Source organism: Schistocerca piceifrons, chromosome 7 (assembly GCF_021461385.2).
Source record: "Schistocerca piceifrons isolate TAMUIC-IGC-003096 chromosome 7, iqSchPice1.1, whole genome shotgun sequence".
Taxonomy (NCBI): Eukaryota; Metazoa; Arthropoda; class Insecta; order Orthoptera; family Acrididae; genus Schistocerca; species Schistocerca piceifrons.
The window spans coordinates 74,372,698-74,395,276 of record NC_060144.1 but is presented as its reverse complement, the minus strand read 5'-3'; the positions used below and the strand labels follow the sequence as shown (position 1 = coordinate 74,395,276).

Below are 22,579 nucleotides of genomic sequence, written 5' to 3'. Positions count from 1 at the left end.
GTTCGGTGGCAGGAGGAACAACACTTCTGGTCAGGTGACTACAGGGTTATAAACACAAAATCAAATAGGGGTAATGCAGGAGTTGGTTTAATAATGCATAGGAAAATAGGAATGCGGGTAAGCTACTACAAACAGCATAGTGAACGCATTATTGTGGCCAAGATAGATACGAAGCCCACACCTACTACAGTAGTACAAGTTTATATGCCAACTAGCTCTGCAGATGACGAAGAAATTGAAGAAATGTATGATGAAATAAAAGAAATTATTCAGATTGTGAAGGGAGACGAAAATTTAATAGTCATGGGTGACTGGAATTCGAGTGTAGGAAAATGGAGAGAAGGAAACATAGTAGGTGAATATGGATTGGGGCTAAGAAATGAAAGAGGAAGCCGCCCGGTAGAATTTTGCACAGAGCACAACATAATCATAACTAACACTTTGTTTAAGAATCATGAAAGAAGGTTGTATACATGGAAGAACCCAGGAGATACTAAAAGGTATCAGATAGATTATATAATGGTAAGACAGAGATTTAGGAACCAGGTTTTAAATTGTAAGACATTTCCAGGGGCAGATGTAGACTCTGACCACAATCTATTGGTTATGACCTGTAGATTAAAACTGAAGAAACTGCAAAAAGGTGTGAATTTAAGGAGATGGGACCTGGATAAACTAAAAGAACCAGATGTTGTACAGAGATTCAGGGAGAGCATAAGGGAGCAATTGACAGGAATGGGGGAAATAAATACAATAGAAGAAGAATGGGTAGCTTTGAGGGATGAAGTAGTGAAGGCAGCAGACGATCAAGTAGGTAAAAAGACGAGGGCTAGTAGAAATCCTTGGGTAACAGAAGAAATATTGAATTTAATTGATGAAAGGAGAAAATATAAAAATGCAGTAAGTGAAACAGGCAAAATGGAATACAAACGTCTCAAAAATGAGATCGACAGGAAGTGCAAAATGGCTAAGCAGGGATGGCTAGAGGACAAATGTAAGGATGTAGAGGCCTATCTCACTAGGGGTAAGATAGATACCGCCTACAGGAAAATTAAAGAGACCTTTGAAAATAAGAGAACGACTTGCATGAATATCAAGAGCTCAGATGGAAACCCAGTTCTAAGCAAAGAAGGGAAAACAGAAAGGTGGAAGGAGTATATAGAGGGTCTATACAAGGGCGATGTACTTGAGGACAATATTATGGAAATGGAAGAGGATGTAGATGAAGATGAAATGGGAGATATGATACTGCGTGAAGAGTTTGACAGAGCACTGAAAGACCTGAGTCGAAACAAGGGCCCCGGAGTAGACAATATTCCATTGGAACTACTGACGGCCGTGGGAAAGCCAGTCCTGACAAAACTCTACCATCTGGTGACCAAGATGTATGAAACAGGCGAAGTAACCTCAGACTTCAAGAAGAATATAATAATTCCAATCCCAAAGAAAGCAGGTGTTGACAGATGTGAAAATTACCGAACTATCAGTTTAATAAGTCACAGCTGCAAAATACTAACACGAATTCTTTACAGACGAATGGAAAAACTAGTAGAAGCCAACCTCGGGGAAGATCAGTTTGGATTCCGTAGAAACACTGGAACACGTGAGGCAATACTGACCTTACGACTTATCTTAGAAGAAAGATTAAGGAAAGGCAAACCTACGTTTCTAGCATTTGTAGACTTAGAGAAAGCTTTTGACAATGTTGACTGGAATACTCTCTTTCAAATTCTAAAGGTGGCAGGGGTAAAATACAGGGAGCGAAAGGCTATTTACAATTTGTACAGAAACCAGATGGCAGTTATAAGAGTCGAGGGACATATAAGGGAAGCAGTGGTTGGGAAGGGAGTAAGACAGGGTTGTAGCCTCTCCCCGATGTTGTTCAATCTGTATATTGAGCAAGCAGTAAAGGAAACAAAAGAAAAATTCGGAGTAGGTATTAAAATCCATGGAGAAGAAATAAAAACTTTGAGGTTCGCCGATGACATTGTAATTCTGTCAGAGACAGCAAAGGACTTGGAAGAGCAGTTGAATGGAATGGAAAGTGTCTTGAAAGGAGGATATAAGATGAACATCAACAAAAGCAAAACAAGGATAATGGAATGTAGTCTAATTAAGTCGGGTGATGCTGAGGGAATTAGATTAGGAAATGAGGCACTTAAAGTAGTAAAGGAGTTTTGCTATTTGGGGAGCAAAATAACTGATGATGGTCGAAGTAGAGAGGATATAAAATGTAGGCTGGCAATGGCAAGGAAAGCGTTTCTGAAGAAGAGAAATTTGTTAACATCCAGTATTGATTTAAGTGTCAGGAAGTCATTTCTGAAAGTATTTGTATGGAGTGTAGCCATGTATGGAAGTGAAACAAGGACGATAAATAGTTTGGACAAGAAGAGAATAGAAGCTTTCGAAATGTGGTGCTACAGAAGAATGCTGAAGATTAGATGGGTAGATCACATAACTAATGAGGAAGTATTGAATAGAATTGGGGAGAAGAGAAGTTTGTGGCACAACTTGACCAGAAGAAGGGATCGGTTCGTAGGACATGTTCTGAAGCATCAAGGGATCACCAATTTAGTATTGGAGGTCAGCGTGGAGGGTAAAAATCGTAGAGGGAGACCAAGAGATGAATACACTAAGCTGATTCAGAAGGATGTAGGTTGCAGTAGGTACTGGGAGATGAAAAAGCTTGCACAGGATAGAGTAGCATGGAGAGCTGCATCAAACCAGTCTCAGGACTGAAGACCACAACAACAACAACATAATAGGCCCACGTTCTGATGACTGCATTCATCACTCTTACAATAGTACCGTTATTCGTAATATACCAATAATGCGGCAAAGTAGTAGTGCTAACGTACTGTCAGTCTATATTATTTTAGCTTAATTCAAATAAAACGAACAGTTTTATCCCTACAGCCTTATAACTAGATATAATATAATCTTACAATAATAAAAAGTCCTATGTCATGTAGGTGTAAAATTTTGTTAATTTTCATACCCAGGAAGTACTTCAAAGGAAACTAAAACGAAGAACGACGCAAATTTCGCCAAGTACAGGAATGGAGACACTGATTTACTCTTGAACATAGCAGCGTTCGTTCCATTCGTTCCTTAATTGTGCTCTCTTTCTTTCTGTTTGAAAAAAATTGCTGTCATTATTTTAGAAACATTCAGGGGTCTGAGAGTAAGTAAGCGCCACATTTATTCTTTATACAGAAGATCTACGCGGATTTGAATAGAATATCAGCAGTTGGGGTGGGCTTCATGGAGGAAGCATTGTAAGGATAGTTAGGGATAGTGACAGCCCATAATAACAATACTTTCTATATATTGCTTTTCAATTTAAAGTTGTCTTCCTTCAGAAAGTTACGAGCATCACGTTTTTACCTTTCAAAGATGATTCGTACACACGTACAGAACATCTGAGGCATCATATTATCCTTGGGTAAACGTACGTAACTTTACGCTCAGTACGCAGCGTTCTAACCAATGGTCTATCAGGGGAAACAAAGTGTAAAACATTTACGAAAATAGAAGAGCTTACCGACCTACAAAATAAGAGGTTTGTATGCGAAATTCTGCCACACAGAAAATTCAATTAAGCAACCAATAACCATAGGTATTTTGATTGCATATTCAATTCAGTGAATGTGACGTGTCATGACTATTACTGAGTGATGCTATAAATTAATTTCTGAACTTAAAGAGATTGTTCCTAATTCGGAACGTGTGACAGGTTCGAATGAAATGTCCGAAATAGTGAGTACGTCGGTACCGTATCAAACGGAGAGCAGGCAGGGGCTCACCTTTCTGACCCAGGGCGCCATCTTGTGCGTGCTGGGCTTGCGGTAGTGCACGTTGAGCACCATGATGGTGATGACGACGGACAGCCCGACGAGCACCATGGTGAAGAGCAGGTACTTGCCGAGCAGCGGCAGCGCCAGCGACGTGGACGGGATGATCTCGGAGATGAGCAGGAAGAACATGGTCTGCGACAGCAGGATCGAGATGCACAGCGCGATCTTCTCGCCCGAGTCGGCCGGCAGGTAGAAGACCAGCACCGAGAGGTACGAGATGCCGACGCACGGCACGATCAGGTTGACCGTGTAGAACAGCGTCTTGCGCCGCAGCGTGATGTTGAAGAAGATGTCTGCAACAGCGGCCGCGCACGAGACCACTCTGTAGCAGCTGCAAGTAAGTCTCCACTAACAGCACTAACTTTCCACCTCATGCTGCGTTGTGTCATCACTCGCACAGTTAGCTGCCCCGAAGCGAACTGAAATCGGTTACTTTTAAAACCCTCCCGAATCACTCTTTTTGAAAATTCTATTTTCTGTCAGAAAATAAAAGTTGAAGGGTAGATACTTCATTGACTGTAGAAGTCGATTATCTGTGCTTTGTAAAATGGCCGTGAAGAGATCATATATATTTACTTCGGTTTTGAAACTCCGTGAATCACAGACCATTTTACCGCTACAGAATGTCGTTGACATGCGAATTTTATGAATCGCGGGAAGCACGCTGTTTCGGGTTCGTGATAGAAGCTTCTCTGATTGTTCAAGCAGTGCAATCACGGCTTCTTCAGACGACAGCGATGAGTGTCAAAAATGGAAAAAAAAGAAATTAAAAAATACACACGTATATACGTGTAATTAAACAGAAACAGCCGGAATGAAACAAACTCCATATGGAGGCTACAATAAAACTAAGTAGTGTATCGACAAAATTGTTATCTGCGTTCCAAGTAAACTTTCATATTAGCCTAGTACTTATTAATGATACATGACTTAATTATAAGTAACTATTAACTTATTCCAGCGTTTTGGTTTCTGATGTTGGGATTGGTGAAATATAACCTATTTCATATTTAGGATAACCTATGATGTAATTATTTGTTCTTAATACTAGGTGACAGGAAATGTGATAATATCTACATATTGATGGAGTATGCGCCACTGGTTACTAATGCATTTAGGAATAATAAATTCACAGTCAGTGATCACGAACGGAATGGTACTGTTGCTTATAAAACCTGGTGGCCTCCCTTGTTCTGCCCGCCGCGGTGGCCGAGCGGTTCTAGGCGCTTCAGTCCGGAAGCGCGCGACTGCTACGGTCGCAGGTTAGAATCCTGCCTCGGGCATGGATGTATGTGTTGTCCTTAGGTTAGTTAGGTTTAAGTAGTTCTAAGTTCTAGGGGACTGCTGACCTCAGATGTTAAGTCCCATAGTGCTCAGAGCCATTTGAACCATTTTTCCCTTGCTCTAGAAAACTACCCTCTGTCGAATTCCACTATAGAGTGGTGCCTCGAGGGGGGAAATCATCACAGTATAACAATTTTTCTTACTCGACGGATCATTTTGGTGTACTCAGATCTAGTCAGTGGATTAATGGCCATGTACGTCACACATTCAGATTTCTAAACTGCGATAGCAGCACCATTACAATGCCAGTCGATATAGTCCTGTAGTATTCCAACTGATATAAAGAAAATGGTATGTCCTAGATAGGCGGATAAATACCTGTCTACTGAAGAGGAAATTAAAAGTTTTTGGAATACTAAATATAACTGGTGTACCACTGACAAGTAGTGAAGTGGGAGTTTTTATTTTCATTTTCATTGAAGAAGCAAGTTCCATGTATCATCAAGTATTGAAATTACTTTCTTGTGAAACTTGCGCGCAGTTTATTGGTGATGTGAATGTTAAATTTTCTACTGAAAATACACACATGAGTAGGTCATATGAGCATCATTTCTGTATTTTCTTTAAGACGGTACTGAAAAATGTTGTTCATTTCCTTTAAAAATCACATAAGCCATGGAGTTTTAAACGTATCTACTGGGAAGTGTAATAAATAATTAAAGCTCATATAATCTTACCAGGATTCTTTCCGTAAGTATTAATCCCCAGAGGCAAACAGTTTACAAATAGTTTATAGTTCATTCCTCTCTGCGTTCACACAAGTTTCCATTACATGACTTACGGGATTTCCAAAATAACCAACTCATGCGTTCTATAACTAGGTAACTGCTGACATCCAAATAACTGGGAAGACCAACGATTATTGTCTTAGTGAAGTCTCCTATTTTTGTGGCTCCTGTGGTCATTACTAAACAACAGACAATTTGTAAAAAAAATTAAGTGGATATAATTTTAGAACGTTGAGAGAAGATAAAGAAACGCTGTTTTACGTGACAAAAATGTTATGGGTGTACCGTTTCACTGCTCCCTTCCCATGACAGTTTTGACTTTAGTGACATTCAGAGATGTTGGTCATACTGTTTTGTAATGAATATTGTTTTAGAGATGTTGCTAAAGATGTCCCCCATTTACATTAATGTACAACTGGCGTCGGAGTACTGGGCTCAAAATAGCCAGGTGTCTCACGAATACGTCTCGTATACCAACCACCTCATCTCCCATCATAAGAAGAAGTCCATAGGACTGGAGGACGCCGTGACCACGGTACTGACCCAGCCTTAGCCATCCAACACTTGGGAGAACTTTATCTGAAACTAATGTTCGTATACAAATTAAATTCCGTGTACAGATTTGTAGAGTTATTAGAGCAGATAAAAACTAATACTTTTGTTTAATATACAAATATACGTATACATATACAGATGACGGTAGCACCACGTACTGAAGGTATAAAGTGGCACTGCATAGGCGGAGCTGTCATTTGTACTCAGGTGATTCGTGTGAAAACGTTGCCGACGTGATTATGGCCGCCCAACGGAAATTAACAGACTTTGAACGCAAAATGTTAGTTCGATCTAGGTGCATTGGTCATTCCATTTCGGAACTCGTTACGGAATTAAAAGTCCCCAGATCAGCAGTGTCAAGATTGTGTCGAGAATACCAACTTTCAGGGATTACCTATCACCCTGGACAACCCAGCGAGCGGCGGCCTTCACTCAGCGACCGAGAACAGTGGTATCTGCGTTGAGTTGTCAGTGCTAACAGACAAGGAACAATACCAGAAAAACCACAGAAATCAATGTGGGATGTATGACGAATGTATCTGTTAGCACAGTGCAGCGAAATTTGGTATTAACGGTCTTTGGAAGCAGATGACCGAAGCAAGTGCCTTTGCTAACAGCACGACAACGCCTGCAGCGTCTGTCCTGGGCTCGTGACCACATCGGTTGGACCCTAGACGACTGCGAAACTGTGGCCTGGGCTGATGTGTGCCGATGTCAGTTTGCAAGAGCTAATGATAACATTCGAGTGTGGTGCAAACCCCACGAAGACGTGGAACCAATTTGTCAACAAGGTGCTGTGCAAGCTGATGGTGGTTCCACAATGGCTTGGGTGGCGTTTACATGGAACAGGCTGGGTCCTGTGGTCCAACTGAACCGATACTTGCTGCCGATGCTTGACTACCTGGACACCATTTTCAGGCATTATTGGACTTCAGTTCCCAAATAACGGTGGAATTCTGTGGATAACAAGGTACCATGTCAATGGTCTTGAAGAACATCCTGGACAGCTCGAACGAATGCTTTGGTGACCCAGATCGCCCTACATTAATCCCATCGAATCTTTTATGGGACATAATCGAGAGGTCATCTCGTGCACAAAATTCTTTACCGGCCGCACTTTCTCAGTTATGGACGTCTATAGAGGCAGAATAGCTCAATATTTCTGCAGGGAACTGCCAACCACTTGTTGAGTCCATTGAATGTCAAATTGCTGCATCAAACCCGGCAAAAGTATGTCCAGTACGATATTAGGAGATATCGTATAACTTTTGTCACCTCGACGTACACTCCCTACTTCGACAATCATGAGTTATTTTGCTGCAAAAATAACAAAAGACAGCTACTCCTTTTAGTGTCCCATTTCCTAATATAATTCCGTCACCACTTCCTAAATTAATTCGACTACAATTCATCACTTTTCTTTACTTTTCTTAATCTCTATCCCATATTCTCCTTTTCTTCTAGATGCTATCCATTCCCCTGAAGTGCTTTTCTGAGTCCTTTTACGTCTTTGGCGAAATATGAATGACATAGTTGTCCTTAAAGGTTTTTATTCCTTCTCTCAGAGCTTTAATTCCTTTTACGTATTTCTCACTGGCAAAGTACTGTAGTCAGAGTAACAGAATTACCTACACGAAGTTATATGTTCATTTCTACTTTGCTTTCTACCAGACCTCACAGGTACTTTTCCTAGAATAGCGCAACATCGGTATCTATATTCGGCATTCACTTGAGTCGATGACACGTTGAGCTGCTGAACTACGCCGGGCAAAAGGAGGTTCGACGCGATATTGGGAGGCATCCCATGACTTTGCCACCTCAGTACATATCACAAACGTCACAGGCCAGCGTTTCCTCGTTACGGGTCGTTGAAGTGTTTGACACTTGAGTTCCGACATGCCGTCGCCACTGCTGTCAATAGTGAAAACTTATCCGTTCAGGGCATCTAGATTGGGGGTTGGCGATGGGTTACCACTCCAAGACAGAAAACTTGTTAACGGTAAGCTTACTACAAAAAACCTCGAATCTGATAACACGAAATGAAGAAAATGTGTGAACGACGTATACAATGTGGAACGTAGAAAATTCGCAGTTTTTACAAAGGAATTGCCTCATTGCAGCCTAGTCAAGGTGATCGAATGATATAACATGGATGTAAAAGCTTTACAAGAGATTTTCTGAGAAGTTACTGGTACCCTCGGTGTGGAAAAGTATACCATCTTTTATGAAAGCTGCGAGGCAGGACGTCTAGAATAACAGTATTAAAATAAGGACCACGATATGTAAAGTGTCGTTTGTGAATTGCCATGTACTCAGAAGAAAGCACATGTCGACTGAAGGATGAATTCTATGCGAGATCTCAGGTTGTCATGGATGGCATATGCAACAGCAATTGTAAAGTCTTACTGGCCCATAGGAATGCTTACGTGAGAAGAGAAGATGTATTCCATTCAACAACTAAAAGACACAGTTCACATGATATCAGCAATGACAACTGCATCGGGTTCCTAACCTTTGCAACATCGAAAGGGATGTTCATCGACAGAAGCTTGGGTGCTGCCAGATGGTAAAACAGTTAATCAGATAAATCGCATTGCAGTTGACATCAAAGCAAAGAACTGGCTGACGGATGTAAAGATAGCACGGGGTGTAGAGTGTGGGAGCGACCTGTTTCTAGTAAAAAGATGGCTACAAGTACAACTCACAGCCAGAGCTAGAAACAATCTTAAGAAAGTGACATGCAAACACGCCAGTGTGTTCAAAATTGCTAAAAAAGAGACGAATTTTTGGTCCAACTCAACAGCCGCTTTGAAATTCTGCAGGAAGAGAATCCCTCCCTACCCTCATCCCCCACCCCCAAAAGAAATCTTGTAAAGAGGATAAAGAGCAGAAGCGATTCAGTCTCGAAAAATGACGTCAAGAAGCGCACTCCTTGATGGCAAAAGCGCTCAACCTCGCTAGGCTACAGACAGTCGATCAGTAGGATCAATAGCGTTCAAGAAGTTCACATTTATTTCTCTGATTATTGTATTGCACACCTTGTGTATCAGATTGTTCCAATACCGGTCATACTCCTGCCGCCTTAGGAGATGACCACCGATTCGTAGCCACGGAGACAGAAGACAGCCTCCAGTACCAGCCGCCACTGACGGATAACCCAGAAGCCCACAAACACTGTGTCAGCCTGGGGCACAAACTGCTCTAAACTCCAGCATGGCTTGCGTCAGTCAGCCTACCATATCGGCAGGCCAGGATCGGCATTCAGCATGACCTCACGCCATCAGACATCGCCATCCATATGATGGGAAAACACGGGCAGTGACCTTGGAGGGATAGTATACGCCCAGAATGATGTTTGAGAGACGGCACACCTGTGGCGTGGTCACTCCTTTCCCGAGCGGAGCTTCCGACGAGGTGCGCCTTCCTCACCAGGGTCCAAACCTGCTGATTAGACGTCACCTCGACACAGGGTTGATGCAACGACATATGGCAGCATGAGTCGGCCACTGGAATCAGCAGATGCCTCGACTGCTTCCTAAGCCACCAGAGATGTACGCTATGTGATCAAAAGTATTCGGACACCAGGCTGAAAATATTTCCAAGTTCATGGTGCCCCCCATCGGTAATGCTGGAATTCAATATGATGTTGGACAACCATTGGTCTCTGTCAGCTTCCACTCTCGCAGGCATACGTTCAATCAGGTCCTCGAAGGTTTCTTGGGGAATTCGAGCCCAATCTTCACCGAGTGCTGCACTGGGGTGAGGTACCGATGTCGGTCGATGAGGCCTAGCACGAAGTCAGCGTTCAAAAACATCCCAAAGGTGTTCAGTAGGATACAGGTCGGGCCTCTATGCAGGTCAGTCCATTACAGCGATGTTATTGCCGTGTAACAACTCCGCCACACACCGTGCATTATGAACAGATGCTCGATCGTGTTATAAGATGCAATCGCCATCCCCGAATTGCTCTTCAACACTGGGAAGCAAGAAGGTCCTTAAAACATCAATGTGCTGTGATAATGCTACGCAAAACAACAAGGGGTGCATCCTCGCACATGGAAAACACGATCACACCATACACCGCCGCCTCCGAATTTTACTGTTGGCACTACAAACGCTGGCAGATGACGTTCACCGGGAATTCGCCATACCCACCCTGCCATTGGATCGCCACATTGTGTACCGTGATTCGTCACTCCACACAAGGTTTTCCCACTGTTCAATGTTTACGCTTCTTATACCAATCGAGGCGTCGTTGGACATTTACCGGCGTGACGTGTGGCTTATGAGCAGCCGCTCGACCATGAAATCCAAGTTTTGTCACCTTCCGCCTAACTGTCATAGTACTTGCAGTGGATCCTGATGCAGTTTGGAATTTCTGTGTGATGGTCTGGATATATGCCTGTCTATTACACATTACGACCCTCTTCAACTGTCGGCGGTCTCCGTCAATCAACAGACGACGTCAGCATGTACGCTTTTGTACTGTATCTGTCCCTTCACGTTTCCACTTCACTATCACATCGGAAACAATGGAAGTAGGGATGTTTAGGAGTGTGTAAATCTCACGTACAGACGTATGACACAAGTGACACCCAATTACCTGACCACGTTCGAAGTCAGTGAGTTCCGTGGACCGAACCATTCTGCTCTCTCAAGATGTCTAATGACTACTGAGGTGGCTGATAAAGAGTACCTGGCAGCAGGCGGCAGCACAATGCGCCTAATATGAAAAACGTATGTTTCGGGGGTGTCCGGATATTTTTTATCACATAGTGTATTCAGATAAATAAATGAGGCAATATTTAATCCTGTTTTACTGAGCCTGCCGACGCCTCACAAGCTCCTCCGTTTTTTTCCTGACAAACAATAGGTGTTGCCTTACGGAAGATATAAATGAGATGATTACTAACACTTTTTTGCAACTCAGACAACTAATGGAAGAAAGGAACAAAGGAAGTGTCGCTCCTATTCTAATTGTGTTTCATATACCATTTCCATTGTAATCCAGTGAACTGCAGCGTTTTTATTGCGCAAATATCTGAATTTGCCTATCCATATACCCCACAACCCACTATACGTGCTAGGCGGAGGGTACTTCGTACTAAAATCATCGATTTTGTTCATGATACAACAGATGTCGAGTGAGAGAGGAATAACTCTCTGTATGCCTCTGCGTGCGGCCTGATCTCTGTTATCTTACTGTTGTTTTCTTCGAATACAGGGTTCACCGAGGACTGCGTCGTCTTTCTTCCAAGGATGCTACTCAACTTCCACGAGCATTGCTGTTGCAGTTACGTGTAGGCTACACCGGCCTGTTACACTCCTGGAAGTGCTGTAGGGATACGAAGTCTTTTTGGACATTAGTACCCTCAATGAGTTACCGACCGACGTTGCCAAGCACCGATATCACTTGTTAAAATATTTTCCTGTAATTTAAACTGTATTGTAGTATTCCCTATTATTTTGATTACGGGGCTGTATGAAAGGTTCTAAACAGCTGACAATCAGGAGTTTCATGTTCTGTGAGCAATATTTTTGGAGTTAATAGTGCTTTATTGAAATCTGACCGAAACTGCGATCCACTAGTTTCAAGCCGCGAACAAAATTTGATACGAGGGCCAAGTTTAGACGTCGTATTCACTGGGTCGGCACCGTTTTCTGAACGAAGCTGTAATTTTTCAGTTTCCGTTTCCATTTCATTGCAGATTATCTATCATCAGTTGCGGTAGGGGGTCAACGTTACTATTTTTTTATTTATTTACACGTCAGGTTCTGCAGGACCAAATTGAGGAGCAAATCTGCAAAGTCATGGAACGTGTCAGTACATGAAATTACAACATAAAAGTAATAACAGATTAAACAAATGTTTATGTACCCGAGAAAAGTCAGCCCATAAGTTTAAGTAAACGCACTCAACAATACAATAAGAATCAGCTTAATTTTTCAAGGAACTCCTCGACAGAATAGAAGTAGTGACCCATGAGGAAACACTTCAGTTTAGATTTCAAAGCGCGTGAATTGCTGCTAAGATTTTTGAATCTGAGTGGTAGCTTATTGAAAATGGATGCAGCAGTATACTGCACACCTATCTCACAAGAGTTAAGGAAGTCCGATCCAAATGCAGGTTTGATTTCTGCCGAGTATTAACCGAGAGAAAGCTGCTTATTCTTGGGAGTAAGATAATATTGTTAACAAGAAATGACAGTAAGGAATTAGTATCATTGTGTAAGACAATCTGTGCAAAGAATGAGAACTTCCACACTGATTACACCAGGTGTAGAGTATCATAAAGTTCGCAAAACAAGTTAGAAAAATTCCTGCATGTGTATTTTTAAAAACAGACGTTGGACTGAGAAGAAAGCACGTGATATTCATTTAAGGAATAATTCCAGGAAGGTGATGTATTTCTGGTATGGGCAGTGAGAAGCGGTTGAATGGTTCATCAGATGGTCGCCTGACTGTAATGATATCTTTACAAGTGTTAAAATCTACAATCTTTTGCATGCAGTCTATTCCTATCAGATGTATCGGCTGTCCAAGAAATGTTGCGACAAGCTTCTAGAGATTGCAGACGACCGTTGAGAAACAAATCTAGGACAGGAAACCGTGTCCGGAAACGTCATCCTTCGACGCTACAGAACGTAGAAGTTATAGGCACCCACTCCTTGCCACTAGGTCACGCCTTCGGCAGCATACGCTACTTTGTACCCTGACAAACCATTGGTGCAAATTTCCGCAATGATGTTTGTTGTTCAATGATCGCGACTGATTGCCACGATCGCCAGTGGAGAAGGTGGGCCTAGCAGCTGCGTTGAAACGCCTTGTCGCCTATGATTGGTTCAAATGGCTCTGACACTATGGGACTTAACACCTGAGGTCATCAGTCCCCTAGTCTTAGAACTACTTAAACCTAAGTAACCTAAGGACGTCACACACATCCACGCCCGAAGCACGATTCGAATCTGCGACCGTAGCAGCAGCGCGGTTCCGGACTGAAGCGCCTAGAACCGCTCGGCCACTTCGGCTGGCGTCGCTTATGAATGCGATGGCATGTTGTCCCAGTGGATGACAGTTTCGGACACGGCTTTCTACCCACAGTATTTTTACCCTGGAACCCTTTAAAATCTTCGATATTTTTCGGTATACAGGAGAAAAATAAACTGGAGAAAGAAACCCGTATCTGAAACCGTCATCCACCAAGGCAACAGAGCATCGCATTGAAAAGAGACAAAGCCTGTCTATACAGCGCCTAATTCAATCTTATTCACTGGCGACCATGGCGATCGGTCGCGATCACTCAATAACAAAAAACTTTGTCAGACATTCCGCCTATGGTCCGTCAGCGTACAAGGTCACGTTTGGTGCTGAAATGTTGACCTAGTCGCAGGCCGCTCGCGCCTATAACTTCGACGCTCTGTCGCATCGTTGGATGATGTTGCCGGACACGGTTTCCTATTGTCGACTTGTTCCTCAAGACACTATCCACAGCCCATTCGAACCTTGTCGCAAAATTTCTGGGGCGCTTTGTATAAAACGTGAGATTTGAAGCTGGCCGTAGTGGTCGAGCGGTTCTAGGCACTCCAGTCTGGAACCGCGCGACCGCTACGGTCGTAGGTTCGAATCCTGCCGCGGGCATGGATGTGTGTGATGTCCTTAGGTTAGTTAGGTTTAAGTAGTTCTAAGTCCTACGGGACTGATGACCACAGAAGTTAAGTCCCATAGTGTTCAGAGCCATTTGAATCATTTTTGAACTATCTCTACATATTAAATTCTATGGGTAGAATTTTATTTCACTTAAATACGGAAGTTTGTTTTTTAAGTATGTCTTAGAGATGGTTCCTCGACACACGGAAAGATAGCACGTTTTCTGGCTTTACATTGAAAAACTGATGTTGGATTGAAAAATGGTTCAAATGGCTCTGAGCACTATGGGACTCAACTTCTGAGGTCATTAGTCCCCTAGAACTTAGAACTAGTTAAACCTAACGAACCTAAGGACATCACACACATTCATGTCCGAGACAGGATTCGAACCTGCGACCGTAGCGGTCTCGCGGTTCCAGACTGCAGCGCCTAGAACCTTACGGCCACATCGGCCGGCATGTTGGATTGACTGCGAGTAATTGGGAGGATTAGGTATCGGTCACGGAAGTTGTTACTAAGCTTAAGCCAACATAATACACCTATATTATATTACTATTGCAACCAATACCCTGACCATGTTTAAAAGTTCGGCTGTTTGACAAGGTTCTAGATTCTCATTCTTTCACTGACAATCAGCATATATCAGGAGGGAACTATTATCCTTCCCTATCCCGTAGTTTTTACATTGTTGACGAATATGATGAAATATTTCAACGTTTTATTTCTAAGCTGTTTTTGCTTTGCAGTATTCCCACCTTTAAAGAAGGCCATTTTTGCGAAAGACTGACCAAAAGAAACTGATTTAGGAGACACAGTGTAAGTAGGCTGTTTATGTTTTCTCTATGTAAGTAGGCTGTTTATGTTTTCTCTATGTAAGTAGGCTGTTTATGTTTTCTCTATGTAAGTAGGCTGTTTATGTTTTCTCTATGTAAGTAGGCTGTTTATGTTTTCTTATTGGCAACGTTACGTAGCGCTCAATATGAAAATCACTGGCTGTGCTGTATGCAGTCTGTGGCTAGTTTGCATTGTTGTCTGCCATTGTAGTGTTGGGCAGCGGCAGCTGGCTGTGAACAGCGCGTAGCGTTGCGCAGTTTGGAGGTGAGCCGCCAGCAGTGGTGGATGTGGGGAGAGAGATGGCGGAGATTTGTAATTTGTCATGAACTGATATATATATATTATGGCTTGTGATGATATTAAGGTAAATACATTGTTTGTTCTCTATTAATATCTTTCATTTGCTAACTATCCCTATCAGTAGTTAGTGCCTTCAGTAGTTTGAATCTTTTATTTAGCTGGCAGTAGTGGCGCTCGCTGTATTGCAGTAGCTTGAGCAGCGAAGATTTTTGTGAGGTAAGTGATTTGTGAAAGGTATAGTTTAATGTTAGTCAGGGCCATTCTTTTGTAGAGATTTTTGAAAGTCAGATTGCGTTGCGCTAACAAAATATTGTGTGTCAGGTTAAGCACAGTCCTATATAAATTGTTCAAAGGGGATGTTTCATATGGCGACCCTGCCAGGATACCTCACTGGAATCTTCTGATTTTTTCTTGTAGTTTGTGTATTTAGTGTAGATTTTGTTTATTGCTAGCGCGTAATTATAGAGAGAATTTCCTTTGTAGTTGTAGTTTTTCATTGTTGTACAGTATAACAGTTGTGGCATGCATGTAGATTTGCAGCAAGTATTTCGCAGCTGCGCTTGCAATTAACTAGATATTATTTTCAGTGCTATGTTAATGTGTTCTCTTATTTTTGATCTTCAAATTGTGTTTTTCTGTGTTGTCGTGTGAAATATTGTGACAATAATGGCGTGTGAAAAACGTAATACTAGGCTCCAAAGTAAACTGAGAAATGACAGTGAAGACGAAAGCAGTGTGTTAGCGCCGCAGAGTAATGAATTAACTGATGTTCGAAGTAGTAATTTGGTAATTGTGAATAGGGAAATGGAGCGGGCGGCAAACAATGGCATGGACAGTGAAACAATTAGTGAAGAGGGAAGCATTATCGATCGATCGGTCGGCAACAGCTCGCCTCAGGAATCCGAAATGACAGGACACAATTTCGCAAATACTGTAGATTCAGGTTTTGGGTCATCACCGTTTTCTCAAATAAGTCAAGACACATTTTCTGCTTGTCAAAATGTGAATGTTGCCGGTGCAAATGCACTGCCGAAAAGCGTAGAGAAACAGATTCCAGACACTAATACATTATTATTGCAATTAATGCAACAAATGGAACAAAATCAGAGACAAACACAGCAAAAGCTTGAAAAGTTAGACACAATGGAACAAAATCAGAGACAAACACAGCAAAAGCTTGAAAAGTTAGACACAATGGAACAAAATCAGAGACAAACACAGCAACAGCTTCAAAAGTTAGACTCATTGGAACAAACTCTTGAACAAACGCGTGAAGATTTAATTACTGAGTTACATCACATTGAATCGAAATGTCAAAAAGTCTGTAATGACGTAAAAACACAAATTTGTGAGCATTTCCAACCTATTTTTTCGCGTCATGAAAATGTATTACAGAAGCACGAAGCAGCCATAAAAGAACTGCAAACTATTGTTCATGAAAATCATGAGACCTTGCAAGCTAAATTTGACTCAGTTGCATCTACCGATTCGGTTACGCAACTTGCAAAAACTCAGGAAAACTTTAAGGACACAGTCGATACTCTGAAACTTGGTTCAGAAAAACACACTGAAGAAATAAGTACACTATCGGAGAAAGTAGCCGAACTTTCGGATCAGGTCACTAACTTATCTACAAAGGTAGATGATGATCTGAATGACACAAGACCCGTAGCCTTCACTGACACAGAAGAGTATGAACAAATCAGAAAATTTAAACAAAATCAGAATCAAATTAATACACAACACCAAAGAGAAATCCGGGAAGTACAAGATCAGCTGACGCAGGTAATACAAGAATTACGTATTTCAGAGGACACTCGCGCTCCAACACGGGAAGAGGGACTTAGAAACACGGAAAAGCCGCAAAATAATAACACAGGGCATTTCGGAAGTTATGAAAGAAATTGGCAATGTGCACCGAATTTTGAGATGGAACGGCCGACACGACCTAACAATGACCGATATGCGACTAGCCGACATGACGATTTTGACTATAAGCTGTTCATTACTACACGTAAATTCAAAACATTTAAGAATTCTGGCAACGACATTCATCCACAAGCATGGCTCCATCAATTCTCTCATTGTTTTCCTCCCAACTGGTCGTTAGAACACAGATTAGAATTTATGTGTGGCTACTTGGAGAATGAACCAGCTGTAAGAATGCGATCGGTCATTCACGATTGTCACAGTGAAGGAGAATTTTACCACGCCTTCCTCTCAGCATATTGGTCTCAAGCTACACAAGACCGCGTAAAACATAGCATCATGATGATGAAACACTTTGAACAATCTGAATTTTCCAGTCTTGTCAAATATTTTGAAGACATGTTGCACAAGAATCAGTACTTACCAAACCCATACAGCCCCTCAGAACTCATCCGCATTTGCTTAATCAAACTGCCTGAACACTTACGGCATATTATTTTGGCAGGACGTTGCAAAGATGACATTGAAGCTTTTCAGGGACTGTTACAAGAACTGGAAATTGACACTGACAACCGCGGAACGCGAAAACAGGAGCAAAACAATCACTACAGGGCACATCCGTCACAATTCCGTGACGACAGAAACAATAACTGGACACGACAATTCTATTCTTACAACGTAAATCGTGACCAAAATAGACACCACCCGTATGACAACCGCTGGCAGAGTAGTAATAAGTACAGGGAAAGATCACCTCGCCGCAGTAATGACTATCACAGAGACAATCAGAGAAACAGACAATATGGGAACCAAAATAATTATTATCAAGGGAGACAGAATAACTTCAGACGCAACGGTCCACCACGCAATTACGATTCCGGGAGAAATTCTCCACCACATGACCGACAAACAAGAAACTATGTCAACTACCGACATAACGACAGACCTGAATTCCATCAGAACTGGCGAGCTTTAAACAGAGCTGGGCCCTCTGGGCAAGGCGAATTTGTGGAAGTTAGGCCTCCTAATCCCAGTAACGGCGCGCGCCAACAAAGAAACAGACAATGACTCACACCGCAGGCAGCCGCGTGCGCCCGCTGGCTCAGGGAAAAATAACATTGACGCTAACCTTGAGCAAAATTCCAGTATTCTTTACCGACGTATACCACATGATAATTGCGTTAAAGTTGAAACTCTGCGTGCTAGGAAGAGTAAAGGGCTACACCACATTTCACATGTAAAACCATTTATTGGGAGATAATCTGCTTTTTAACTTTGTCTTTGCCATAAAACGTTTCGCTTCACATTTCTAGTATGCTTTGTCAGACTTAAGAAACTGTTACCATGCAACAATGTTTGAAGTTAAATATCCAGTCAAGAACCAAGAGAACTTATTCAAACAGAAATTGCGAATGCATTGTTATTGCGAACAGACGACACAGTGTTGTTATTTATACATTCCTCCTTGTTAGTTGCACGATTACGTAACGAATATTAGGCTTACATACTTAGAACATATACCAGCACTGCTAATGAAATTTTCATGCAACATTTTGGTTTGCTTGAGAGTGGATTCTGGATTTGAGGTGCTTTCTGTGAAATGCCAGATGACACAGTGGTTAGTTTATGTGACAGCTACACGATTTTATCACGACGCTGCTAATGCATGACAATTTACAATGTTGCTTTTGCGGTGTATCTGTCTTATATCTGCACAGTTTTTTCTGAATTCTTCTATAAAGTGAGACATGTTTTAGTGGTGACTTTTGTGCTATTGCTACAAGGAGACAGCCTTTTCCGTAGGACAACAATACGTTACAGCACAGTAATTTCTTCATCACAACAATAAGCGTAATAACTAAGTTATCTATACGCAAAGCATTTCACTTTTGTGTATCATGAGGTAAGTACATTGACTTCTGCAGAACTTAGCTTTCGGAGGACAATAACTACGACACTTCCCAGAGATTATCTTACAGCAAGACGCATATTTAGCGCTACAGGACACGCATTTCAGTGATTAATTTTGTACTTAAAACATTTATTTTTAAAGATTTTTGAATTACAAAGAAAGTTTTCAGTGATACATTTCATTTCATTGCTGTAATCTGTAACACCTGAGGGTATAATTACATTAATCCTCAGGGGGGTACACGCCTACTTTGTGTACCATGTGTGTGGCAACCACAAGGAACCCTAGCTAATATGGTATTTGCTTATACAACTTTACACATCGGTACCATATTTCTCTAACACACAGTTTACACAGCTATCTGATCATTTAACTGAGAGATAAACATTTTTTTTACTACGTCAGTGACAGATGTTTACGTAATTACACAGCTGGATAACTTCACACTTACGAAATTGTATTTTGTCTGTACTGTGTGAACTCTTCATATTTTTTTGGAACCATTGTGATACTAAGAGAGCTTTGAATGATGTATTTGGTAAAGGGATTATGATTTTTAAAGTACATTTGAGGCAGATGACACTTTTGACATGAGCAGAGAATTTTTTTAATTATTGGAGGAAGTTACGACGATTTTGAGATTTGACTGAAGTGTTATGATGTTATTATTACGACGACGATGTGTATTATGTTGTTGAGGAATGTTTATTATGCTACGTATTTCTCATGATGAAATATTGAAGAAGTGTCGACGAATATGTATATGTATAATGTGGTAAGGAATAATGAGTAGTGTTTAGGGACTCTGATTTATGAAAAGGATGTTGGAAACCAAGAAACGTACTTTAAGAGTTATGAAATGTGTGACTGTATCACAATGCTGACCAATATTTTTTTTGGACACTTATATTTATAGGATTTTGTTTCTACAGATTTGCAACGCTAATTCTTGACCTGTGAAATATTTTTATGTGCGACTGTCTCTGTAGCGGAAACTGCTGTCGTAAATATTTCCGTAAGAAAGTTAACGGACCACCTACACATAATGCGTCGTGGGCACCCAGCTGTGTCAGACGCCTGGAGAAAAAGCCATTAGCGCGTGCCTTTCAGAGCACAGGAAAACACCTGGAGAACAAGCCATTAGGGTGTGCCTTTCATCGCTAATGCGACACCCTTGTTACTTGAAAACATATGATTACTCGCACTTTGTGCTAATTGCTGAAATGCTTATGAATTGATGGGAAATATTCGTACATCTGCACACCTGATTATGACAAGTGTCTTTCTATGAGAGTTGAGAGCTACTGACTTACGAAATGCCACATGACTATTGAATGATGTTTTTATGCTTTGGTTTGCGTAATTGCTTATTTCACTTGATATCTGGTTTCCAGCTGTGTTGCAGCATTGCTTTTATAAAATAAAATGCATTTGCTAATGTGAACACTTTCTGTCAACAGATCTATTAAATAATTATTTTATGATCCACATTCTTTAAAAAAGGAGCACTTGGAAAGGAAAGAACAATAAGAAGGAACTAGTAACTGCATACATAATATTCTTTTCAAGTACATGGTAATATTTCTTTTACAATAAGTTGTTGTGGTGCACCACTTTAATTACATAGACATTAAGATGTGAATATACATTTCCCTTATCTGCATTGTTGTTTAGTGTAACATTTTTTCTGCTTGCGCTATGTCATGTTTAGGTATAAGTTGCTGCTGTTTGCCAGGCATAGTGTTATTGAATTTGACTTTTGCTCATTTATGCTGCTAGCTTTGCCAATTTGCATTTTTTGCATTGCTGTTTGTGTTGATTTGTTATGTGATGCTGCATTGCCTCGTCCCTTAGTTTAGCATCTGAGCTCAGTAGACTTAAGTTAGCTTAAGAGGGGGTAGCCTCTAAGAGAATGAGTTGCGATGAATTGGAAGAAATGCATTGAGAAAACAGGTTTAGGTAGGATTTTCTTGGAAATAAATGTTGAGGTAAGAAATGTGTGAACATATAAATACAGAAAGCATGCTTAGATAGAATTTTTTTTGGTGGAAACAAAGGATGAAATAAGAGGAAAGATATATGAAGTTTTGGGTTGGACTGCAGTACCAAATGTTACACTGAAAACGAACCCTGTCCTTTCCTATTGGTGTTATCCCACTATGTGTTTGTGTACCCTTGAGTATTTGTTTTCTTCCTGTCTCTGTGTACTGTTTCATAGAATTTTTTTCTCTTCTAATACTAAGCTATATTCACTATGAGGAGGAATACTGTTATCCTCAAACATAAGTTGCATTAATAATATGTTATTTTCTTTGTAAAGTTGTTTACAATTCTGTTCTGTTTCAATGTTCATGTGTGAAATTAATGTTTCGAAAACTATTCTCATTATTTTATGTATGTACTTATGTCACTATTTTTGTAACACTGATGTGTATGTTTATTTCTATTCTTTTGTAAAGCCTGTACTACAAATGTTATCTGTATTATTATGTTTTTAATGATGTATTTTGTACCTTTGTAATTGTATTCTTATGTTATAAAATTGTAATTGTCACCAGTTCATGACATTATTAACTTGTAAGTTACATTTCACTGCACACGTTTCTGTTGGTCATAGTATATGGACAATATGTGAGAAGTAGGGACTGTTAGTGTTTGCAAGTGTGTTAATAATTCAGCAAGGGACTGGATAACAGCACTGCTGGTTCTAAGGACAATTCCAAAAACTTTGTGAGTGCACAAGTGGTGGTTTATGGACTTGCTATATTCTCCGCAAGACTCTTCAGTGGTGATTGTGCACCTGCACAGTCACAACAGATGGCTGCTGGCTATCTCTACAAGGACTACAGTGGGTCTGCATCTATGATGACCCACCAACGCCATTATTTCTACAAGGACTACAGTGGGTCTGCATCTTTGATGACCCACCAATACCATTATTTCTACAAGGACTGCAGTGGGTCTGCACCTCTGGTGGCCCACCAATACCGTAATCTCTACCAGGACTACAGTGGGTCTGCTCTGTGATGACCTACCTACCAATACTCTTCAAAATTTCGACTGACTCTGCTGTGGGTTTGCTCTGTTGTGGCCCATTACCTGTATGCATATCAAGAGTCAGCACTGTCTTTCCATTGGAAGGACAACACTACTTCTTCAAGACTGCATGGAAATCCACTACTTCCGTGTGCATTTTCTTTTACTGCTCAGACTTTGAGAAAAAACACTGCTATTCTACTCTTATGTACGATTAGGACTGTCTTTATGGACTGTGAGAAAATTTTAGCTTTTGACCAACATTGTATCAATAAGTGTGTGCATTTGACATGTTTGTTATTGTAATTATGAAAAATTTTATCAAATCATTATTGGCCACTGCCCAAAAAATATTTTGTAAAATTTTTGTGGGGAGCATGGGGGCTATGTAAGTAGGCTGTTTATGTTTTCTCTATGTAAGTAGGCTGTTTATGTTT

At 41.1% G+C, this 22,579-nt stretch overlaps 1 protein-coding gene across 1 annotated transcript in view; it reads right to left on the bottom strand.

The window, feature by feature from the left end:
- LOC124804857 (acetylcholine receptor subunit alpha-L1) overlaps positions 1 to 22,579 on the bottom strand; it is a 617,332-nt gene that overhangs the window by 62,617 nt on the left and 532,136 nt on the right. The window contains exon 6 of the mRNA XM_047265212.1: positions 3,807 to 4,150. Within this exon, the coding sequence (XP_047121168.1) occupies positions 3,807 to 4,150 (344 nt within the window). The remainder of the gene's footprint in view (positions 1 to 3,806; positions 4,151 to 22,579) is intronic.